Here is a 21782-nt window from a genome sequence, read left to right on the forward strand (position 1 = left end):
AAGGAAGAAAGAAAGTGGCGCCCCTATCTTAGGACAGCATCAAAGCGTCGCCATAGCACAGTTGTGACACACGGCAGATGGCATGCCAGGATCTTCCACGAGATCAGATTCGAATGTCGAATCGATCTTTAGCGACGCAATTCCAGTTTATAATCTTACTGTCTGACTTGGTGCGCCGTTGCTTGTCCTCTCAGTGACCTAGCGGAAAGGTGGCGTCAACGGCGAGATGTCTAAAAGGCACGTTGCAATTTCTGCTGTTATTTGATCCTCGAGGAAGGCTGACTGCAGTCCTGGCCGATTATCCTCTTGTATCTGCCAAGGTGCATTTGTTACTCGGCTTTCGGCTTCTAGATCCCACCGGATGTTCCTTTCTCCTGAGTCGTTTGATTGCGAGACTACCCGATGGCTTAGTTAAGCTTCACCCGCCGCCCCCTAGGCACCGCCGTGGTCTCGGTCTCGGTCTAATACCCACAGGAACTGGACAGACGTACTAAGTAAGCAGGTAAGATATAGCGAGCACGTCCAAATATGGACCAGCTCCTGCCACGGTCCGGGGACATCTTTCCGAAACGCATAGGCTACGAGGTTACCTACCCCTTGGAGTTCCGTTACTTACACACCTACCATTATAGTCTTCGTTCTGTAGTAGGCATTGTGGAAATAAGACAGGATGCTTGATGCCTTTAAACAAGATTCGCAGACACGCCCCTATTTCGCCCAAGGACACGGCCATGGAGAAGCGGACCGTCTTCGCATATGCATTCATCATCATATCTTCTCGGCTTCAGCATAGGGGGGCCGCTGCCCAGATTCCAGATGCTCTTGGCTGTTACTTTTCACTCTGGTCTTTCCACCCTGCCATCTCTAACGTTCCTTTCATGTCTATCATTACTACCACTACTTCTTCCACCTCTTGGTACGTAGTCCATCGGTCATAATGGGCCACCCATCCGAGGAAAACAAATTCATACCCGGATTCACATGGCTCGCGCCCTCCATCTGGGTCCAAGACCGGCATATGCCGTCCCTCTCCAAGAAGGCACAAGCCTTTGCGGGCGGCGCCTTCCCTTTCAACCGCCAGGGGGCGCCGGCCATGATCCTCATCACGTCGTGGACGGGGGCCCTGCCCAAGCACATCGCCAAGTACACGCAGACCTACAACGAGATCTACCCGTACACGCCCATCATGGTGGTGACGACGTCGGTCGACGACCTGCTGCTCTGGTCGACCGAGAAGAAGGTGGCCGCCCTCACCGCGGCCGTGGGCTACATCCAGGGCCGCACGAGCAGCTGCTTCGGCGCCGCGGCCCTCGAGGGGCAGGGCGGGGGCCAGCAGCAGCAGCCCAGCCTGCTGCTGCACGCCTTCTCCGAGGGCGGCTCCAACAAGGCCGTGTGCGTGGCGCGGGCGTACCTGTCGATGACGCGGCGGCAGCTGCCCGTGGGCGCCTTCGTGTTCGACAGCACGCCCGGCACGGCGCGGTTCATGAGCAACGTCAACGCGTTCAAGCGGTCGCTGCCGCAGAACATCCTGGTGCGGTCCCTCGGCGTGGCCGTCGGCTTCGTCATCCTGGCGGTGGCCTGGGTCCTCATCGCGGCCTGTGTGGGCTACGAGAACAACACCATCAGCAAGACGCGGCGCGCCCTCAACGACGAGGGCCTCTGGCCGTGCGTCGGGGTCCCGCGCGCCTACATCTTCTCCGAGGCCGACGACCTGATCCGGTGGAAGGACGTCGAGGACCACGCCGAGGAGAGCGCGCGCCGCTTCAAGATCCCCAGCCTCGTCGTCCGCTACAAGAAGACGGCGCACTGCAACCACGCGCGCGAGGACCCGCAGTACTACTGGAGCGTTGTCAAGATGACCTGGGAATCGAGAGACGTGGAGCGCCTCGGGTCCTTGTGAGCAGGATGCAGGTACTCAGAGGTACTAAATGCATCATATCATGGTGGCGGTGACTCAACATGTCGAGTGTAGCTGGGCTATACATCGGAGAATACTCAGGCGTTAATGTTTGCTGATTATGAGCGATGCCTTTTATTTGTTGGGATAACATTTTCATAGATACTGGCGTATAGACTTAAAAACAATAGTAGTCTCTTGAATTCTTACAACCGGATTTGATCCTTCTTTATCGCGAATAAGATACTGCTCGCTACTGTAAAACTATATGCTCGATAGCACTGCCCCTATAGTGATTCCTAGTTAGTTTATTCTATCTCAAATGGGTCAACCCCATCGTCGTCGTCGTCGTCGTCTTCATGGCCCATGGGGAAATAGCTCGAAGAATGAGTCTGTTTCGGCTCGTCATCGTCATCATCTTCCTCATGGCCTTCTGGCAAGAACCCGCCGCCCATATTCTCGTCTTTCTCCTTCATGGCTCGCAAATCGGCATCATCACCATCGTCGCCTGGATCGCCCCCTTTCCCAGAACCCTTGCCGTTAGGGTGAAAGACCTCGATATCCTCAACATTGGCGTATTCCTGCTTGAGCCGATCGGCCACACGCAGACCCATGATGAACTTGCGCCAGCCGCTCAGAGCCGCCTTGCGCCGTTTCTCGTCTTCTTTCCGCTTACGCTCCGCCTCGTCCTTCTCGAGTTCCTCGAGCACGCGCTCCTCGTGCTCCTCGGCAACAACGACGCCGTGGATAACAGGTACAGCCATGCGGTGGCCGAACTCGAACCCGACTACGGCCTCAGCGAAGTCGATCCCGAGGCGCTTGCAAACCTTCACGGTGCCGCGGTACGGCACGTGGACCGCGCCCTCAGGGCACATGTGCTCGGCGAACATGTCGATGTTGCCGTAGTCGTTCTTGGGGATAACGCCGTCTTTGATGGGTTCCGGGATGATCCAGTCGGTCTGGTCGATACTGTATAGTGGCTGAAGCACCTTTTCGCCCGTCCGCGCCTCCATCTCGGCGATCTCGCGCCGTCGGTTGGTAGTGGCGGCGCGGTACGGCGCGTGCTTCAGGGGCTCTGCGTCGGGCAGCGGTGCCCGGCCTGACTTATGCCATGTTTCGGCGCTCTTGACCTCGACCACATCCTTGCGGAGGTACACGTCCTCCTCTTCGACCTTGTTGCCTTTACCCTTATTGCGGAAGACCTTGACAGGGACTGCCGAGGGGAGTAGCGCTTCTTCCCGCTTGAGGTGCCTTGCGAGCACGTACTCTTTCGACTGCTTGTAGTATTGTAGAGTCTCTTCGCCCTCCTTGACTTCCTTCTTCTCGGGAACAGCCGGCTTTAGATCTGTCGACTCTTCGAGCTCATCGATCTCGGTAACAGGCTGCTTCCTACTACCGCGAGCGTAGCCACTCATAATCTTCTTGAACCAGTCGAATTGCTCATATCTCTTGACTTTGCCGTGTGTGTTGTAGATAGGCACCTTCTCCACAGGCATCCTGAACCCTTTGGTTCGCCCAGGATATAATCGCTTCTTGAGATACCGTACAGTGACATCCTTGGCCGTTCCATCTTGCGAAAAGCCAACCACATAGGCCATGATTTGTTTGGCTTTATCAGCCTTGCTTCCGCGAGGCTCGAGCGACTCAATAAGCTCCCTGCTTGTGCCAATGACAGACTTGACAATCGCATCAACAGGTAGATATTCATTCGTAACCGGTGACAGAACTTCAGTCCAGTAGTGCGGAAACTCCAAATCCTTGTCGAACGACTTGGCCGGTCCTTTAGGCTTTGTGCGCTCGAAGGTGACCTCAACTACTGAATCGTCATCATTTTCTTCGCTGATAGGGTCCGCAAACTCGTCTGATTCATCTAGGTCCATCGTCAAAGCATCGGCATCACTTTTGCGAGTACGTCGTCGTGTCGGTCGAGCGAGAGGCTTCTTCTTCTTTGTTGCAGAGGCTGCTTTGTCGTTTGTACTGGACTCTCCTTTCCCACTGGTGCTCGCCTCCTTGGCCGGCTTATCTTCACCGGCTTCCTCTGCCTTACTCCAGCCGAAGCCCAGACATTGTAGGTTTGCCACCAAGCGTGCCTCGAGACCAAGCCCGCGCAGGAGTGCGGTGAACAATTGAGCTCCTACATCCCGGCTGCCGTTACATTCTTGCGCGCAAATCCGGAATTCCTCCAAGGTTTTGATGCGCTCACCATACTTTTCGGGGTCGTGTTCTTCGTTTTCGTGTCCTCCCCTAATCTTGGCCAACCTTCTCATATCCATGTAACCAATTTTCCTCAGCCCCGGTTGCATAACTCGAAACCTTTGCTTCCACCACGCATTCAACAACTTCATAAGTCTGAAGAGTGGATCGCCGTGGCTCATGTCAGGAACACCTTTCTCGAGTCTCTCGGCAGCTTTCCCCCAAACCCTCGTAGGTTTCTGGGCTGCCTGCTTTCCTTTCCCTTTTGACCTCAACTGCGGTTTTCCTTTAACATTCTTCTTGTCCTTGGGGACTTCTTCCTCCTGAGCCGCATCAAGCCCGCTACTTCGTCTCCAGCGCTCGACGTCTTCCCATAACCGCGGCGGCAGGTGTGATATCATGATAGCTTGGACTTCCTGGTCACATAGCCACGAGTTCCTGATGGCATTATGCCACATGAGGAATTGCACATGCATACAATGGGTGAGAATCCGAGCTTGTTTCTCCTGTTTTGTAGGCCCCTTTTTGCCCAAATTCGTGGACAGGGGTATTTTGTCTTGGTAAAGAGTCAGCTCTAGATCTCCCGAGAGCACCGGATCTGATTGGTGTTCATGGTCCGGGACATCCTCAAATTCCATATCATCGTCGTCTTCCGACGCATCAACGGTCTCGTTGCCGACCTTCTGTCTCTTGGCAGCCGGGACATCTTCGAACTCGGCGTCCGAATGAGAGCTTAGCGAGCTGCTGTCGCTTGCATCGTCTTCATCTTCATGCATTTGTTGCAAAGCGGACTTCACTTTCTCAGCAGAACGCTGCTTTACACCCGCATCCAAATCATCAAATAAAGTAGATTTGCGCGGTATAGCTCTCTTCTTCGGTGTAACCTGTGCCTTCGCGTTGCCTTTCCCTCTGGCGGACGCCTTTTCAACGCGTGCACCTTTCACAGGTGACCTGGAGCGCAGCCGTTTGCGAGGGACGTGAGGTGGCATTTTGTCGCCGCGTAACGAACGATGGAAGATGCAAAATGTGGCCAAGGGAGAGTGTTAAGAGAGAGCAAATCAAACTGGTCTTGGCGACATGACAAACAGGTAGTTGAAGTATGGTCTTATCAAAAACCAAAAGCAAACTGCAGCATCGTCATTGAAATTGCATGTATGAATAACATGAGTGAGTGACCTCATTGAATCTGCCTCCCCAGATTCAGCACTAAAGCCATTAGGGTCCGATCTGCTGGAATGGAGCCAGGTTACTTTTTATCTTTAGCGTGCAAACCCACTGTCAGGACAGCCAAAGTAGAGGCCTGTTGATTCAGCTAGGTGCTAGGGGCGCAGAAAGCCTTACCTTAGGTACATTCAGGTACTTCTTTACCACACTAGGTAAAGTTACAGGTAGTGACAAATGAGAGACAATTCGAGACCCTTCTTCTGACACTATCTCATTTCAGCTTGCGCAATCGCAACAGCAGCCTTGCAATAATACGCACCTTGCCATTTGGTAGGTACACGTTGCCGAGGCTGTTCCCCTTTCGCCTCCCAGCTATTTCTTGGGTAAACTGTCATTCGTAGGGCCAGTAGCCTACCTACAGCTAAATAAGGCGGGTTGTGAATAGGCTTACACACCCGTCGGCCAACCTAGAAGATTCCACATTTCTTGATACTCTCGTATATATCCTATATCCTCACCAGCGTGGCCCAATCTCAAGATGGCTTCCTCCTCTTCGAACAGCGAGAACCCCGACACGTCCTACGTCAAGATGGACACCGCCGACGCCACCCTCATCGGCAAACACTGCGAGTACGAATACTGCAACCAGCTCGACTTCCTACCCTTCGCCTGCCAGTCCTGCAAGCACACCTTCTGCCTCGACCACCGGACCGAGACCGCCCACCGATGCGCCAACGAAGGGGCCTGGGCCCGCCGGCGGCGCGAGGCGCAGCTCGCCCAGCCCAGCGCGGGCGAGGGCAAGCGCATGCGCGACTTCGTCGCCCAGAAGCCGTGCGCGGGGCCGGACTGCAAGACGACGGTGGGCACCTCGCTGACGCCCGGCGTGCACTGCGACCGCTGCAACCGGGACTACTGCCTGAAGCACCGGCTGCAGGAGGACCACGACTGCAAGAACCTGGTCCCGCTGGGCGCGCGCCCGTCGCAGCAGAAGATCGACGCGGGCCGGGAGGCGGCGCGCAGCGCCTTCGCCCGCTTCAAGGCCTGGGGCACGCAGAAGCGCGAGCAGGCGTCGCGGGCCCTGCCCAAGCCGAAGCCGACGAGCGCGAGCGCCCGGCTCGTCGCCGTCAACAACCTCAAGAAGACGGCCAAGGGCGACGCCAAGCTCCCTGCGGAGAAGCGGGTTTACCTCTACGTGGAAGCCGAGGCCGAGACCACGACCGCCAAGTTCCCCAAGGGCGAGTTCTTCTTCAGCAAGGACTGGGTGGTAGGTCGCCTTCTGGACGTAGCGGCCAAGGGGCTTCAGGTCGAGAACGTGAACAACTCTTCGGCCGACGAGAAAGACAAGCTACGGGTATTCCACGTGGAGGGAGGCCGCATCCTCGAGTATAACGAGAAGATAGGCGTCGCATTGACGAGCGGGAATACGGTGGTTTTATTAAGAGGCGTGGGTGCCCCTGAGGACTTGATTCAAATGTAGCATGTTCAGCGTATTGACGAGCTGATGACTTTGCATTAACGGCGTTCTGGCGGGTATAGATACCTCCACATCGGGCAGAATTTGGCATTTATTCACCATCGAACCACACACGACATTCTTCCATCGCGATTTCATAATATGTTTACGGTTGTTACAATAGTGTTGCTTTCGAACATCGAATCCATGTACAAAAAATGCATCATGGATTCTCATCTCGTAACTGCATGAGTTGAGATATCCCCCAACGCCAAACTAATGTTTCCATTCCAGAGCGCCGGTTTCGCCCCCTTTATCATTACAATTCCTTTTCCTTGGGTTTCTTGGAGACAGGTTTATGAGAAAGCGCATCTTCACGCCCGGTAGAGGGCAGCCCTCTCACGTAATCCTCTCCACCATAGAGCGAAAAGCCCTTGTGGAAGAGCCATTCGACTGCTCCCTCGACAGGCTTGTCGAACAGCGTAGGCAGCGCCGGCACAACCGCCAGACCCAAACCGATGGGACCATAGGTGCGCAGTCTTGCATTCTTTACATTCTTCATAACCCGTCCTGAATACCGCACGACGCTGTGGATCGTGAAGGCCGGCAGACCCATACTGGCAAGACTCTGGAAGATACCTCGCTGCACCATGACGGTCCTGTAGTCCTCGAGCGGCAACACCTCACCCGGCGGTGCGGCCACAGCGGCGGCAGCAGCTGCCGCCCCGTCCGGAGTTGAGATCACGTGGTTGGTCAGGCCCGTAGCCTTCTGGGCGCGCTCACTAAGCTCGACGGTCGGGTCGATCTTGCGCTGGTTCTGCCAGTAGGCCTTGTAACCCTCGTAGCTCACGTCGCCGAGGATGTAGGCCCAGCTGACACCGTAGGCGCCGCGGACGAGCCAGGGGTGGGCGACGGGGCGGAACGACTCGCCGATGTCCGACGTGTAGGCGACGTAGCGGTGGGCGGACAGCATGATGGTGCGCAGGCGGGTGGCGTACGCGGCGTAGCGCACGTTGGACTCGGTGCTGTCCGGGACGTAGCTATCTACCAGCTCGTCGTAGAAGTTCTCCTCCTTGTCCTCCTTGTCCTCCTTGTCCACCAGGCGCCGCATGCCCGCGGGAGCTTCTTACGCTCCGGCAGGCGGCTGGGGTCGAAGTCGGTGGCATCTTTGCGAGGATCGGGTGTCGTCGATGGGGGTGCAACGGCTTGGGGTGATGCCGGTGATTCATCGGTGGCATGGTGCGATTTATCGGTACCTTTTCCTTTTCCCCACAGCCAAGACATATTGAAAGAAGACTTCGTTCAACAGCAAAAAATAGTCGCCAACGAATTTACCAATGCAAATAGACGAGTCTATTGCCAACCGGGAGTTCAATACTAGATGGTGAAAAGTCTATGCAGGTCGTATTGGATGGCTGAAGTTAGGACGAGAGGGAACCCGTTCCTACTTCATGCTATGCTAAAGTATTGCTACATAAGCTGCTCTACTACATAGGTGACGTCGCGAATGCATCTTCCCCATTGGAAGCTTCCTTAACTCCAGCGGTTACAGGGGTGCGAGCTCTCGGACTTTAGAAGATTGGCGCTGTCCTCGGGTAAGATCGGTACCTAAGGCGCATCCTTCTTTGTCGGTTTCTCGGAGCCTGCTTATTCCGCTAAATGGAGCTGTGTCTATCCGCACCAGCTGGCGTGCTGGTACCTAAACCCACCAGCTTCTCGATGGTCAGTGCGTCGGCAGAAGCAGCAAATTGAAGCTCCGTCTACCAAAGATCAATTACTGCGCAGTTTTGGCATTGGAAGTCTTACCATATCCGATTTACCATCAACCTCTCACTTTCCACCCACCACCTACCTACCCGCAGCAGGTCAATCGCTCCAATACCGCCAAGATGGTTCAGATGTACAGCATTGCCGGCCAAAAGATTGGCTCCCACTACGTTAGTCGCCCGCCCCCAGGGTCCCGAGATGTCCCATGTCGAACCCGAACTCCGATGCCCACGTCTACAACAAAACTTGCCAGCCATTGCGCTTCCATTGCTAACTCTTGCCATTGAACAGCTCGCCATGGGTGTCCTCTCTGCGCTCTTCGGCGGTACTTACCTCGCCGTCAGCGGTCCCAGCCCTGCCAAGAAGGCTGCTCAGACTCCTCCCATCAACGCCTCAAGCCCCGACGAGGAGGACTTCATCAAGTGCGCCTTCGATCCCCTCTCAAGCCCCCCGAACACGATAGCTAATATTTCTGGCGTTAGGAAATTCCTGGACTCGGCGGACAAGGATGAGAAGGCCAAGCACTAGACTGGCGGCATTTGTATGAGACGGTACTCGGTCGACAGGCACGGCATGCGGGATCCGACCAATTGTACATTTATAGACACGGTAAACACCGGAATGAGATAATTGGAATTGCAAGCCGCTCAACCACTTGTTGCGAGACGACGAAGGAAGCCGTCGGATGATCCCACGGGGTCTCATTCAATGTGACGCCCCTTCAATTGCTACATTACTACCACACCCGCATGGAGAACGTGCCTGCTAGTTTGTGGAAGTTAAGCACCATGAATCCGAGGCATGTGAAGCTTCCCCAGGCAGGTGGAAGCGAGTTGCCCGCAGTAACCACCTCTACAGCTTCCACCCCAGCGCTGCTTAAGACTGAGTCTCTTTTGGTACAGTTGTTCCGATAGATTGGTTGAAGGGAACTGCGGAAGCAGCCATTTCACAGAACCTCGGCTAGACGTGGTAGGCTCATATATCATCAAACGGTCTACCCGAAAAAAAATCAAGAATGTCTGGGGGAAGTCGCTGTCCACTTGCTAGCCTTACCGCGACTTGGGATACGAAGCCCGATCTACCAGTCCAGTTCCAGCTCAAGTACCATTTTCGCATTTCAACACACTTACGATGGCGATCAAAGATATGGAAGCATTGTTGACTCCGCCAGCGCTCCATATTGTCAAGGAAGAGGAGCAGGCATCATCGGATCATTATTGCAGTCCCACGAGAAATTCTAGCACCAGCACCACCGCAAGTATTGATCGAGACCCTTGGCGGATGCACCCTCAGTCTTTGACAGTCGTCAAGAAACGGCGAAACGCGCACAGCCAGTCCTGTAGCAGTGATAACAACGAGAGCGCTTTCGGGGAACCGGTAGTGAACCTAAACTCTCCGGAGCAGAGTGAGTTGCGATGGCTTAGCCGCCTAGTTAATGCCTCGTACCCCTAAACGAAACAGACTCCTCACAATAACCACAGATCCAAGCACACCCAAGCACAAAGCTTCAATGATGTCTCGGAGAGCTTCAAGCTATCATATACTAAGGAGCACGCCAAAGTTGTTGACTAAGCTAAGGTCGTTCTCGAATGGCCGTGCATTATCCTCGAAGACCACTTGCCGCCACTACGACTTACGAGGGCGCGAAACAAGCGGCTCTTCGTATGGCTCACCCCTGGCAACCCGAGTCTCTTCGCGGTCCGGGCCACCGGAGTCTCGCAGCTGCAGCAGCACCGAGGCGTCGTACGACCCCGAGCCGTTCCTGCCCCTCGGCTACGACGGGTTCTATGGGGAGCAGAGCAAAGGCGGCACGCGGCAACCAAGCGGCGGCTCTCTCTCCTCCGTGCAAGTGTCGGACGGATCGTCTACTATCCAGGACCCCTATCTCCTCGTTCCCCATGTGGCCATCACGCCCGAAGCTAAGACGCTGGAGAACGGCCGCACCATGGTCTAGGCGGCTATCGAGATCTCCGGCCAGCTCTGCCGCCCGTACTCGGTCGACTCCTCCCGCGGCTTCGAGAACGCGATGCACAGCAACCAGTGCTTCCTCCCTGTGCATCATTGCGAAGAAGGCCTTGCGCGATATGGTTACCTGTACGATATCGACGTCCAAGTTCTCCCCACCTCGGAGAGTGTGATTATTGACATCTTGGACGAACCCACTAGCAGGTTGGTTGCTGTGACTCCTCTGCTCGGCTGTGCGAGGAAAGACAGTAATGCTGACAGCAATAATGATATAGGGTGCTTGGTCCCGGCTCCAGCTTGCTTACGCTTGTCCAAGCCCGCATCAACGCCTCACCGCCTCCCCGTATTGACGGAGAGGCACACGGCGACGACCCGGACGGCTTGATGGCGGACCTCGAGTACCACCTCGGCAACGTCCAGACCGAGTATATCGAAGTGCGGCTGTCGTACTCGCACTCCGGCTTTCCAACGTTCAACGATATCGGTGGCGCAGGCACGGCAGTGGCTATAGAAGGCGTGTCGCAATCCCGCACGCACCTCGAGACCCGGGTGACCGGCGTCATCACCCGGAACAACCCCATGTCAGCCTGGTCGCCGCGGCCCACGCCCTGCGCGCCCGTGTCCAACACCCTGTTCGCCATAATCGCGGCACACTGGGGTCCTATCCGAGCCAACGACATCATGCACCGCATCATCGCCAGCCGGTCCACGCCGCGCAAGGTGGCCGTGACTACGGCAACGAGCACGGCCACGACAACCCCAAAGAGCCCGCTCCGTCACAGACGAGCAGGTACGGACATTCAGGGCAGCGACGAGACGGTCCGGGCTGCGGCTGTTCCTCCGGAGCGAACGGCTACAGCGCCACCCCTACGAGTGCCGAGGCGGCAGACTAGCCTGCGAAGGGGAACCCTAAGCCTGAGCCCACCAAAAACGGCGGTGGGCTGCCCGGAAAGGCCCGAAAGCTATGGACGGAGATGCGGCGTACTTCTTCAGGAAGTCAACCGAGCTACTACGCAAGTAGTGTCAAACGGATCCCCGGATCCTCGACAGACTATCAGCCATCTGGTCTCTCGAAGAAGTCGGGGGTAGCAGGAGGGGAGAGGACGGACAGACGGGAACTGTTACGCGATATGGCTATGCACGATGTTGTTGCTGAGTCCATATTCCTTTCCAGTATCGTTCCAACCCCTGACGAGTACTATATGGGTGGTAGAAGGATGATGCAACATCCCGAGAACGAAGGCCCCGAAGCGGCTACCGATGGAGAAAGAAAAAGGGGTTAATGCATAACGAAGAGAGGGGGTTTCCATCATATCAGTTGTTAAAAGGAGGTGGCCGCCCTTCTCAAAGGCTACAAGGCTACAATTCGTGGTTTCTTGCGTAAAAAAAAGCAGCATAAGGGGTAGCCTTTTCTCGGAGATTTTTTACTGTTTCTTATTGATGGTAGAAGTAGCTCGCATTACAATCGAGTAAAGTACTTGACACTGCTTCGCTTTTGACCACTTCATTCGTTGACCACCTAGAGCTCATCACGCCAGGGTATGGAGTCCTGCGCTCCCAGCTTCTCGACCGTCTTCGCCGCCGCCTTGTTGGCCTTGCGCACGGCAGCCGCAATGTCGAACGGCTTCCCCTGCGCCTTGGCGGCCACGAACTCGAGCGCGTACGAGCCGGCAAACGTGTCGCCCGCGGCCGTCGTGTCCACGACCTTGGCCTTCTCGGCGGGCACGAGCCCCTGCTGCGCGCCGTCGGCGCTGCGGTAGAAGACGCCGCGGCCGCCCAGCGTCACGATGACGGTCTGGACGCCGCGGACCTGAAATTTCTGGGCCACAGCCGCGAGTCCGGCCTCGTCCTCGAGGTCGGCCTCCTTCACGCCGCCCAGGGTCGCCGCCTCGGTCTCGTTGACGAGCAGGTGCGCTAAACCCTGATACGCCTCCTCGGCCAGGTCGGGCGTGGCTGGCGCCGGGTTGAACAGCACGTCGACTCCCGCGGCGCGCGCGGCCCGCAGCGCGGCCAGGACCGTCGGGTGCGGGATCTCGAGCTGCATGATGAGCAGGTCCGGCTTGGGGCCGGGCAGGGTCGCGAAGTCGGCCGGTTGCAGCGAGTGGTTGGCCTCGGGCGATAGGATGATGCGGTTCTCGCCCGTCGGCTCGTCGACGACGATAAGGGCGATGCCCGTCTTGGCCGGGTCCGGGCGCACGGTCACGCCCGAGGCGTCGACGCCGTGCGCGGCCAGGTTCTTCACCAGGATGTCGCCGTAGGTGTCGGCGCCCACGGCGCCGAGCATGCGGACGTGGGCAGTCTCTTTTCTATCTTGGACGGAGGCCCGGGTCCGGGACAGCTTGGCACAGGCGACGGCTTGGTTGGCGCCCTTGCCGCCCGGCGAGACGGAGAAGGAGGTCGAGGTTAGCGTCTCGCCTGGGAGGGGGTGGTGTGGCACATAGGAGACTAGGTCGATGTTGAGGGACCCTAGGACGGTGATGAGGGGTACTTGGGTATTGGTGGCAGCCATGGTAGATTTAAATTACTGCTAAAGTGTCAGGGGTTGATTGGTTTCGTTCCAATGCAGGAGCTCCGATTGGCCTGCTCACGCTTGATCAGATCCGATATGCCTTTTTGCTCTGGTTGGGCCTTGATACTGTAAACGTCAGGTCTAGATGCACATGCGGAGCAACGTCAGCGGGTTGTTTGGTATTGGCTGTTTTGGGGAAGTGAAACTGACTCGAAGCCTCGAGCGGTACTGGTGGACGGTAGCGGCAGAAGTACAGCAGCAGTAGCAGTAGCTCTATGCAATTGCAGTTGAATGTTTCGAGCCACAGCACGTCATCAGCGGATTGGGGCAGACAAGGGCAGCCACAGTGTGTGTTTGTGTTTATGTTTATCGGCCGTTTTAAATCGCCGAGCTGTCCTGGCGGTTGCCGTGATTCGTAGCTTTTGGGTTCCAGCTTTGGGTTCCAGCCTACGTGTGAATTATTACCCGGTCAGGACCAAGTTCGGGTCGATTCGTCTTTCCAGAACTTCACGAACATGCCGATGACCCACGAGATTGGCTTACCCCACATTCAACAGGTGGTAGACTGTACATATGTAGAAGACTTGCTCCGTATTACCCCACACCAAATACTTTGCTTGTGCATCCCTACAAGTACATGTTGCGCTGCATGAACTCGTGATAAGTAATATGTCATCAAGTCCTTCCTTCCCAGACTCCTGCCAAGGAGCATCAGATATTTCCCTTACAGCTGCTCCCTGACAGGAAGCTTTGCCTAGGCCCAGGCCTATTTATTTCGTGACCGACCCTTTCAAGTCGGATCTCCCTGTTCTCGTAATTATTCGGTGGTTTACTCTCCCAGTTTCACAAAATTTCAAAACCCCGCTACCTTCCACGGCATAAAATTGCCTTCGACTTATACGGGAGAGCCATGGCGGACGTTAGGGATCTTCGGATCTCGATCATAGGCGCAGGTGAGCCCCTTGTCTAAAACACCGCGAGTGCCCCTTGACCAAAGTATGGTGACAATTAACACTCCCTCCCTGCTTAGGCATGGGCGGCCTGGCCAGCGCGCTCTGCTTCGCGAAAAAAGGCTTCAAGCACATTGACGTCTACGAGACGGCGTCCAACCTGGGCTTCGTGGGCGCCGGCATCCAGCTGGCCCCCAACATGCTGCGCATCCTGGATCGTCTGGGCTGCTGGGAGGGCTCGCAGCTGCAGCGCGAGGCGACCACGGTGCTGGAGACCAAGATTGTGGACGGCCCCACTAACAGTGAGCTCGCCCACGTCGACCTGTCCGACGTGAAGAACAAGTACAGCTACCCGCACTGCACGGGACACCGCGCCTCGCTCGCCGGCGGCCTGTACGAGGCGTGCCAGAAGGAGGCGGGCGTCACCTTCCACTTTGCCACGTCGCTCGTGCGGGTCGACTCCTTCGGCCCGGGAAAGCCGAAGATTACGCTGAAGCCCCGGGACGGCGAGGAGAAGACCCTGGAGACCGATGTGTTGATCGGCGCCGATGGGATCAAGTCGGCAACGCGCTACGCCATGCTTCGCGAGCTCAAGATCGATGCCGAGGTCGAGGACACGGGGCAGGCATGCTACCGGATCATGCTACCTCGTGAGCAGATGGAACCCTACCCCGAACTCCTGGAACTCCTGGACGCCAAGTGCGCCATGCGTTGGATTGGCGAGAAGCGCCACATCGTGGCATACCCCATCGGCGGGCACACCATCTACAACCTGTCAACATGCCAGCCCGACACAAATTTCGCGGCCGCCACCAATGCGACATACACCACCAAGGGCGACAAAAGCACCATGAAGAAGGTCTACAACAATTTCTGCCCCCTGGTCCAGCAGATGCTCGACATGGTCCCCGAGGGCGAGGTCTGCGAATGGCGGCTACGCAGCCACAAGGTCTTGTCCCAATGGACGCTGGGGTCCGCCGCGCTCTTGGGCGATGCCTGCCACCCCACGCTGCCGCACATGGCGCAGGGCGCCGCCATGGCCATCGAGGACGCGGCTGTGCTGGCCGAAGTGGTGACCCTGACGCCCGGGGCCAACATCGACCCGGAAGCCCTGGCCAAGTCGCTGCGGGTCTACGAGCTCCTCCGGAAGGAGACGACCTGGAATCGCGTCGAGATGGCGGCCTACTCGGGCCGGACACTGCACCTGGGCGAGGGTAAGGCCAAGGCGGAGCGCGACCAGCAGTTCGCCATGGCGAGAGAAAAGGGTGCGCCGGTGCCGGACAAGTGGGCCAGTCCCGAAGTCCAACAGGCAATCTATAGTCACGACTGTATGAAGGAGGCCGCAGAGAAGTTCTCGGAACTTTACAGCAGTCTCACATGACGAGATATATTGTGGCATACGTCATTGGGAATCGGACATTGCAGCTTATCCATTAGCTAGTTAGCCATTGAACATGCGACTGGGCCTCAAGAATCTGATATTTGCACTGAGAGAAAAAGAGTGCTGATCAATTACAAACAGGACTAACTATGTTGACAGTCGTCGTATAAACGTCGAGGCGATACTGTAGAGCCAGCGTTCCAGACGTTGCGATCGATGAAAAGACCTTGTCCAAACCCCCTATACGCCGTGCTCCTGATGCTCAAATGATGATAAAAAGATAGTGGCTGGCCTCGACCAAGGCATAGGACATAATCCTCGACAGCCGAGCGCATGTTCCTCCAAGTATGCAAATTGTACAAGGTCTAGACAAGCAACCTGAGCAGTGCTAATTCCATGGTATCGTACACTCCCCTCCGCATGTGGTCACGATCTTTGCGTAAGTAAAGTGTCTCGTAGCCCCGAAAATATGAGCTTCTTCACCGGACGTATCTTCTTTTCCTCGGATTTATTCCCATCCATAAGTTTTTTTCCCCGACTTCCCTTCTAAGCCTAGAACAGCAAACAGTCCAAGCAGCAGCAGCAGGCCAGACTGGCCAGCAGGGCCTCTGCGAAACTCGGGCCGCCCGACCGCTGGTTCTGGTATTGGCCTTGGGGGTAGTAGCCCGGCTGGCCGTAGTAGCCCTGCTGCGGCGGGTACCCGGGGCCGTAGCCAGGTTGTTGCTGGTAATAGCCCATCTGCGGTCCTGGCTGGTAGTAGCCACCCTGCGGCGGCGGCATCCCGCCGTACCCCCCGTACTGTCCGTCGGGCGGTGGCGGGTAGCCCCCGGGCTGTTGCTGTGACGGGTGCGGTGGTTGCTGTTGGTAGGCCGGCTGTGGTTGCTGCGGGCCACCGGGGTAGGCTGGCGGTTCATCGCCGTTGGGCTTCGACATCTTTTCTGGTTTGGTGGTGGAGTTGTAGTACGTATGTTGCTGTGGGCTTATTCGTCGGGGCCTTTCGGGCGCACTGGACGTAGTTCGACAGGAGGTGACAGATGGGTCGTCGACGAGGTGACAGACGGTCGATTTGTAGGGAAGAGAAGAATGGCGGTATTAGGTTAGGTTAGGCGACGTGATGAGTGAGCTCAGTTGTAAAAGGAATAGGTTAGGTCAGCAGTCCGGCTACTGCGGGCGAGAGAGACACGAAGCCCGGATGTGGTACTAAAAGGGAGTTAGGAATTGTGGCGAAGCGAAACAGCTGACAAACACCCCGCGCAAGCCAATGTCTTTGAGATAAATCGAACTTCCGGAATAATGATTATCAAAATAAACGGGGAGCTTGGCGATGGATAGATTGTGTGTACTACAAGACTCTTGGCAAAGAAACGAAGAGCTTGGCGAGCAAACGAGACAACTGAGAGAGATTATTCACAGGAAAGTCCAGAGGGATAGGACCTAGGTAGCTTAGGATATCGGATATAGGGGATGCCTATTTCCGTTTCACGAACACGAGAACGGACATGTGATGTGTGATTGATCGATTTGCCTTCAGCTAGAGCGTACCCAGCGAAGGGGGTCAGGGTCAGTTCTGTATCAAGAGATGCACAATACGCGCGATCGCGAGTCGCAAACCTTACAGCGTAGGGACGTCAACCCCCTTCCGGTGTACCCAGAAACCCAAGATGTCTCAGGTTTGCGCAGCCAACCGGAAGGCCGGATTGCGAGGGGTGGTTCTTCAGCTTGGGTGTCAAGCTTACGTGCAGTTGACGGGGAACGGGGTCCTAAAGCCCCGAGCGAGCCCAATTGGAAACTTCCATACCTAAAGTACGGAGTACAGTATCTGCCCATTTGCATCGCCACAAAGCAACCCTTAAGTCGGAGGGTGTGGCGTTTCAAAGACCCACGCCTCGATAGCGGAACAGATGCCAAGACGCGAATGCTTCCGCAAAAGCAAACAACCTGTTTGTCGGAGGAATTGCTTTTCACCGGCTGCATCTTGAACGAAGAATCCGCCCCCCTTGCAAGACGGGCATGCCTCCGACCTGCACGGAAGTCACGGGCTATTGCCGTGAGCAGAAGTAATGTCGTGTCTCCCTTGTTGCTTATCTGTGATATCCAACATCTGTGCCGTTTGTTCCGGCTGGCCGGATGAGCGATTCGAACCTCACCGGATGCAAGGCACTGGCATGTGTCGAGTACCCGACTTATCTGCTGCGGCCTGGGAATGATGCTGTAAAAGCCTACTAAGCACGAATAGTTGCTTTTATTTGAAGTTGCGCTGATCTGATTTATTGAAGTTACCTCTCAACTCTAACTTGATAGTGACAACTTGATCAACCGAGGTACAGAGGATCTGACTTATGTGTATTAATACTACCCTGAGGAGCGCGGGCTATTCGTTCGTGTCTATCCGTACTTTACTATATGCATTTCTCTTAAAGATGATAGATGGACGTTGCTTTTCGCTGCCACTTACATACTTGATCATACCATTGCATAATCGGAGTTGCCATGCATGCACGTTGGATCTGAACTAGGCAGGTTGCATGTTGTACGTGTATGAAGTCCATATGATACATCGCATTCCACGCAGGGTGCATGTTCCTATGTGGATGAGGATGAGGATGTGGTGAGGTTTTGTTTTTCTTTCTTTCTGTATATTATTGAAAGTCTAGTAGTATACCCGCAGAGAGTTATAGCGGGGTACAGCTGTGTCGTTTTTGCATTTACGAAACCCGATTGGACGTACAAACCTACTATTGGGCAAAGCTTGCACCTTCCATTCATGGACACCTACATAGGTACCTTGACCGGCTAGGGTCCTCCACGTCATACTACTGCCAGAGAGTTCCTCCCGTCTTCCCCTGCGGGAAAAAGCACACCGGTCCAGCGCAAAAAGGAAGCAAAGGACGTGTACCGTTAGTTACTACTCCTTCTGGTTAGGTCACTGGTCTCCTCATGCTAAGGAGATCCCAAAGGAAGCGATCGCCGTTCACAAAGCAGCCTCACCGAGCGTGACGAACCTCTGGCTGGCAGGACTGGCACAATTGGCCATCGGATGGTTCCTGGGCAGTCTCTCGGCCCGGCCCATTGCGCATAACGACTGCGGAGCACCGCCACTGATCGCCGTCGGGACAGTGGATATTCGCCAGACCGCACCCCCGGACAACACGAATAGGGGGGATTCCCGGCCACAGCCAAGATGAGCGAAGCAACCCTGACCTTCCCGGAGGCCGACGCCCGCAAGCTCGAGCCTCACCTGCCCCCCAAGCCGTCGAGCACCACCGCGGCTGCGGCTTCAGGCACTCGGGAGGATGCGGACCCACCACCACCACCACCACAACGACCCTTCGTGACCCTGACCTACGCGACCTCCCTGGATTCGGCCCTGGCCCTCGCGCCCGGCACCCGGACCGCCCTGTCCGGCCCGCAGTCCAAGGCCATGACGCACTACCTGCGCAGCCGGCACGCCGCCATCTGCGTCGGCGTGGGCACGGCCCTGGCCGACAACCCGGGCCTGAACTGCCGCATCGCCCCTAGCGCTAGTGACGACGGCAATGGCCAGCCACGGCAGCCGCGGCCCATCGTCATCGATCCGCACCAGCGCTGGGCCTTCACGGACCAGAGCAAAGTCCTGCAGCTTGCTCGCGCGGACCGCGGCCTCGCGCCCTACATCCTCATCGCCGTGGCGGGTCCGGAGCCGCCCGCGGAGCGCAGACAGCTGCTCGAGGAGCTGGGTGGCAAGTATATCTGTCTAGGAGACTCGTCTTCCTTCGTCATGGAGTGGCGCGACATCCTCCGCGCCGTCAGGAACGAGGGCCTGGACAGCATCATGGTGGAGGGCGGCGGACAAGTCATCAGTTCGCTGCTGGGGGCGCCAAACGCCGAGCTGATCGACTCCGTCATCATCACTGTCGCGCCGACGTGGCTGGGCGCCGGCAGCGTCTTCGTCTCCCCTGCCCGGAGGCTGGATAGCGAGGGCAAACCCATGTCAGCGGGGAGGCTCGTGGACACGGCTTGGATACCGCTGGGGGAGGATGTCGTCTTGTGCGGCAAGATCGCCAAGACCAGCTCTTAGCTAGATACATACTTAGCTTATATGTAGATATTGCCTACTTAGCTAAGATTGGCTCGTGAATTACGTCCTTTTTCTATATCGTCATTCTGATGCATCCATGCTGGTCTAAGTCAACTTTATGCCAGGCACAGTAGTACAGCTCAGCCTTCCTTTCTTGGCAAAAGACACGAACTGCGAAGGAGCCGATAGGGGTGATGGTAAACATCATTATCTTTATTCGGTATATAGTGGCAATAAAATATCTAGACACAACAGTTGAATGTTGTCTATCTATCTCCCTCCGAGCATGTCCATCTAGGATATCCTAACGTGGTATGCATTATGTCATAATCATCATCTACCCATCAACCGACACCATTTTGTATTCAACTTGGCGACTTATAGATGACCTCTCCACTTGATCTCGAGCCATCGGAACGGCAAGTAGAATACCGCGGTGACGAAAAAGGCCATCTCGAACCCGATGTCGCCCGTCTTCTTCGCGATGGGCCCCGTATACCAGGCCTCAGCCATGCCCGGGATGACGAGGCCCATCGAGAGCAGCGACGCCGCCAAGGCCGCGAGGCCGCTCGGGAGCCTGCCGCCCACATTCCAGACGGCGTGGTCGTAGGTCGCGTAGTTGCGGCGGCGGAAGACGAGGAACTCCTCGAGCAGGACGGCGTCAAAACAGCCCGCCCAGTAGCCGATGAGGGCCAGGAAGTTCTCCAGGGACGTCTCCCACTGCTCGGCTACCCTGATGCCGATGGGGATCATGACGACGCTGACGACGACGATGAAGGCGTACCGCGGCACCCGGGTGAAGATGGGCACCAGCATCTGCAGGTTCAGCGCGATCGAGTACATGGAGATGGCGAGCTGGCCCAGGACGCTGAGGGCCAGCAGGACCAGGACGAACTTGCCGAACCCGTGGGCGGGCTCGAGCATGGCGGCCAGCACGCCGCCCGCGCCGTAGGAGTCGTACGCCTCGGACCAGCCTTCAACCACTGGTACGGCACCGCCCATAGCGGCCCCGAGAACAAGCAGCGGAACCGAAGGAGTGAGGAGGCCGAGGTAAATATAGGTGAAGATCTTGACTCTATATCGAATTAGCAACAGGCCTCAAGTAAGTAGATGAAACAGGTTGTGACTTACTTAGATGCTTTTGGGTTGTAGTAAACGGAGTAGTCGGATGCAGTGCCACCAAACGTGATGAAATATCCCGCGATCAGGCCCGCGTAGGAGACGACTTGTGGTGCTGTGACGGGCGCGGCCTCAGCCTGGTTGAAGAGGAACCTGCCTCCGCAACCGACCGTGATGACCAATGCAATGAGGTTTGGGATCCAGCTCCATCGCTCCCATGCGTGCAGAGCTCGAAAGCCCAGGAAGGACACGCCAAAGCCGATGAGGATGGTGATGATGATGCCGACGTCGACGCTCACGTGCCCGGGGTTGATCGCGGCGATGGTCTGACCTCCGACAATGGCGGAGATGAGAGTGAACCCGGTCACGGTAGCGGCATTCAGGAGAAGCGGGAGTGTCACAATATACAGCCCCCAAGAGTACCTGGCTTGCACGAGCTGTCTCATGCCGGTCTTGTAGCCCCCGCAACCCATGTAAGCGGGTGGGATCGAGCATAGCAGCGAGAAAAACAGGATCGTCAACGAGGCATCCCGTAGACTCATGCCGAATGCCGTAGTGCCTAGCATGCCTGTAGGGATACTGTTCATAAACTTAGTTAGCACCGAAGCATCCAAGAAATAGGGCAGTCACGGAAAGCGGCAACATACGGCAAGACACAAAGCAGAGCCGTCGAGAAGACGGTGAAGAGATTGTGGTATCTCGTGTCGGTGCGGCTTTCGACCGGCACCGGCTTGACGCCATTGTCCTCGACACCGGCATCCAGAAGCCGCTGGTACCACTGTGGGTTGCTTTCGAGCCCCGGCTTGTACACGACGCCGTCCTCCACGGTGAGGTAGGATGCAAGGCCACCGTGCTTGCGGTTTCCGACCCCGGCCTCCACGTCCTCATGGAGGTGGGTGTCCTTCTCGGGCGGTGTTTCGGAAGCCATTGGACGCACGTGATGCGGTTCCTGCATTAAGGCGGAGGCTGCGATATGCTGGTGGAGCTTTGCGACAAGAGCAAGGAGGATCCCGAGAACACAGGCTTCCGGAGCTGTGCAGGATGACGGCCCCGTCGAGTCCGACTCGATTAGATTTCTCCACACCACGTGGTAGAACAGCGCTACTCGATCCCCTAATATTCTCTCGCCTGAATCTGCCTCGAGATTCTCCGGTCGCTGCACAGAGCCGGATCGGAGTGAGATGGGTTACGCAGATCAGCTGAGCGGCGTTCATATAATTCTTACTATTGCCTCTGTACTCGGCCTATTTTAGACTGCACCGCGCGACGAACGGGCGAGAAAAAAATCAAACTAAACCAGTCATCTATCCGAAGGCCCAGACGGACC

The 21782-nt window shown here is 56.4% G+C and overlaps 12 protein-coding genes across 12 annotated transcripts; 7 read left to right on the forward strand and 5 right to left on the reverse strand.

Moving 5' to 3' along the window:
• Window positions 1-937: 937 nt before the first annotated feature.
• Window positions 938-1900, forward strand: PG994_000295 (uncharacterized protein; the record flags this gene model as incomplete). The annotated part of the gene is made up of 1 exon (XM_066851704.1): window positions 938-1900. One exon carries the CDS (start codon window positions 938-940, stop codon window positions 1898-1900), a length of 963 nt encoding a protein of 320 aa, XP_066722336.1.
• A 305-nt stretch (window positions 1901-2205) lies between these two features.
• Window positions 2206-5079, reverse strand: PG994_000296 (Rad4 transglutaminase-like domain-containing protein; the record flags this gene model as incomplete). The annotated part of the gene is made up of 1 exon (XM_066851705.1): window positions 2206-5079. The coding sequence occupies one exon, from the start codon at window positions 5077-5079 to the stop codon at window positions 2206-2208; it is 2874 nt and encodes a 957-aa protein (XP_066722337.1).
• A 713-nt stretch (window positions 5080-5792) lies between these two features.
• On the forward strand, window positions 5793-6731 carry PG994_000297 (uncharacterized protein; the record flags this gene model as incomplete). Its single annotated transcript, XM_066851706.1, has 1 exon — window positions 5793-6731. One exon carries the CDS (start codon window positions 5793-5795, stop codon window positions 6729-6731), a length of 939 nt encoding a protein of 312 aa, XP_066722338.1.
• Window positions 6732-7026: 295 nt separating this feature from the next.
• PG994_000298 (uncharacterized protein) lies at window positions 7027-7818 on the reverse strand (the record flags this gene model as incomplete). The annotated part of the gene is made up of 1 exon (XM_066851707.1): window positions 7027-7818. The coding sequence occupies one exon, from the start codon at window positions 7816-7818 to the stop codon at window positions 7027-7029; it is 792 nt and encodes a 263-aa protein (XP_066722339.1).
• A 778-nt stretch (window positions 7819-8596) lies between these two features.
• PG994_000299 (uncharacterized protein) lies at window positions 8597-9002 on the forward strand (the record flags this gene model as incomplete). The annotated part of the gene is made up of 2 exons (XM_066851708.1): window positions 8597-8644; window positions 8766-9002. 2 exons carry the CDS (start codon window positions 8597-8599, stop codon window positions 9000-9002), a joined length of 285 nt encoding a protein of 94 aa, XP_066722340.1.
• Window positions 9003-9605: 603 nt separating this feature from the next.
• On the forward strand, window positions 9606-10428 carry PG994_000300 (uncharacterized protein; the record flags this gene model as incomplete). Its single annotated transcript, XM_066851709.1, has 2 exons — window positions 9606-9879; window positions 9956-10428. 2 exons carry the CDS (start codon window positions 9606-9608, stop codon window positions 10426-10428), a joined length of 747 nt encoding a protein of 248 aa, XP_066722341.1.
• A 72-nt stretch (window positions 10429-10500) lies between these two features.
• On the forward strand, window positions 10501-11528 carry PG994_000301 (uncharacterized protein; the record flags this gene model as incomplete). Its single annotated transcript, XM_066851710.1, has 2 exons — window positions 10501-10568; window positions 10715-11528. The coding sequence occupies 2 exons, from the start codon at window positions 10501-10503 to the stop codon at window positions 11526-11528; spliced, it is 882 nt and encodes a 293-aa protein (XP_066722342.1).
• A 430-nt stretch (window positions 11529-11958) lies between these two features.
• On the reverse strand, window positions 11959-12948 carry PG994_000302 (ribokinase; the record flags this gene model as incomplete). The annotated part of the gene is made up of 1 exon (XM_066851711.1): window positions 11959-12948. One exon carries the CDS (start codon window positions 12946-12948, stop codon window positions 11959-11961), a length of 990 nt encoding a protein of 329 aa, XP_066722343.1.
• Window positions 12949-13858: 910 nt separating this feature from the next.
• PG994_000303 (monooxygenase) lies at window positions 13859-15279 on the forward strand (the record flags this gene model as incomplete). Its single annotated transcript, XM_066851712.1, has 2 exons — window positions 13859-13901; window positions 13979-15279. 2 exons carry the CDS (start codon window positions 13859-13861, stop codon window positions 15277-15279), a joined length of 1344 nt encoding a protein of 447 aa, XP_066722344.1.
• Window positions 15280-15831: 552 nt separating this feature from the next.
• PG994_000304 (uncharacterized protein) lies at window positions 15832-16212 on the reverse strand (the record flags this gene model as incomplete). Its single annotated transcript, XM_066851713.1, has 1 exon — window positions 15832-16212. The coding sequence occupies one exon, from the start codon at window positions 16210-16212 to the stop codon at window positions 15832-15834; it is 381 nt and encodes a 126-aa protein (XP_066722345.1).
• A 2248-nt stretch (window positions 16213-18460) lies between these two features.
• PG994_000305 (uncharacterized protein) lies at window positions 18461-19336 on the forward strand (the record flags this gene model as incomplete). Its single annotated transcript, XM_066851714.1, has 1 exon — window positions 18461-19336. One exon carries the CDS (start codon window positions 18461-18463, stop codon window positions 19334-19336), a length of 876 nt encoding a protein of 291 aa, XP_066722346.1.
• Window positions 19337-19714: 378 nt separating this feature from the next.
• PG994_000306 (purine-cytosine permease fcy22 protein) lies at window positions 19715-21410 on the reverse strand (the record flags this gene model as incomplete). The annotated part of the gene is made up of 3 exons (XM_066851715.1): window positions 19715-20411; window positions 20468-21034; window positions 21103-21410. The coding sequence occupies 3 exons, from the start codon at window positions 21408-21410 to the stop codon at window positions 19715-19717; spliced, it is 1572 nt and encodes a 523-aa protein (XP_066722347.1).
• Window positions 21411-21782: the final 372 nt, after the last annotated feature.

Source organism: Apiospora phragmitis, assembly GCF_038363925.1.
Source record: "Apiospora phragmitis strain CBS 135458 chromosome Unknown utg000001l:1.0-2902119.0:1.0-2906034.0, whole genome shotgun sequence".
Classification (NCBI taxonomy): Eukaryota; Fungi; Ascomycota; class Sordariomycetes; order Amphisphaeriales; family Apiosporaceae; genus Apiospora; species Apiospora phragmitis.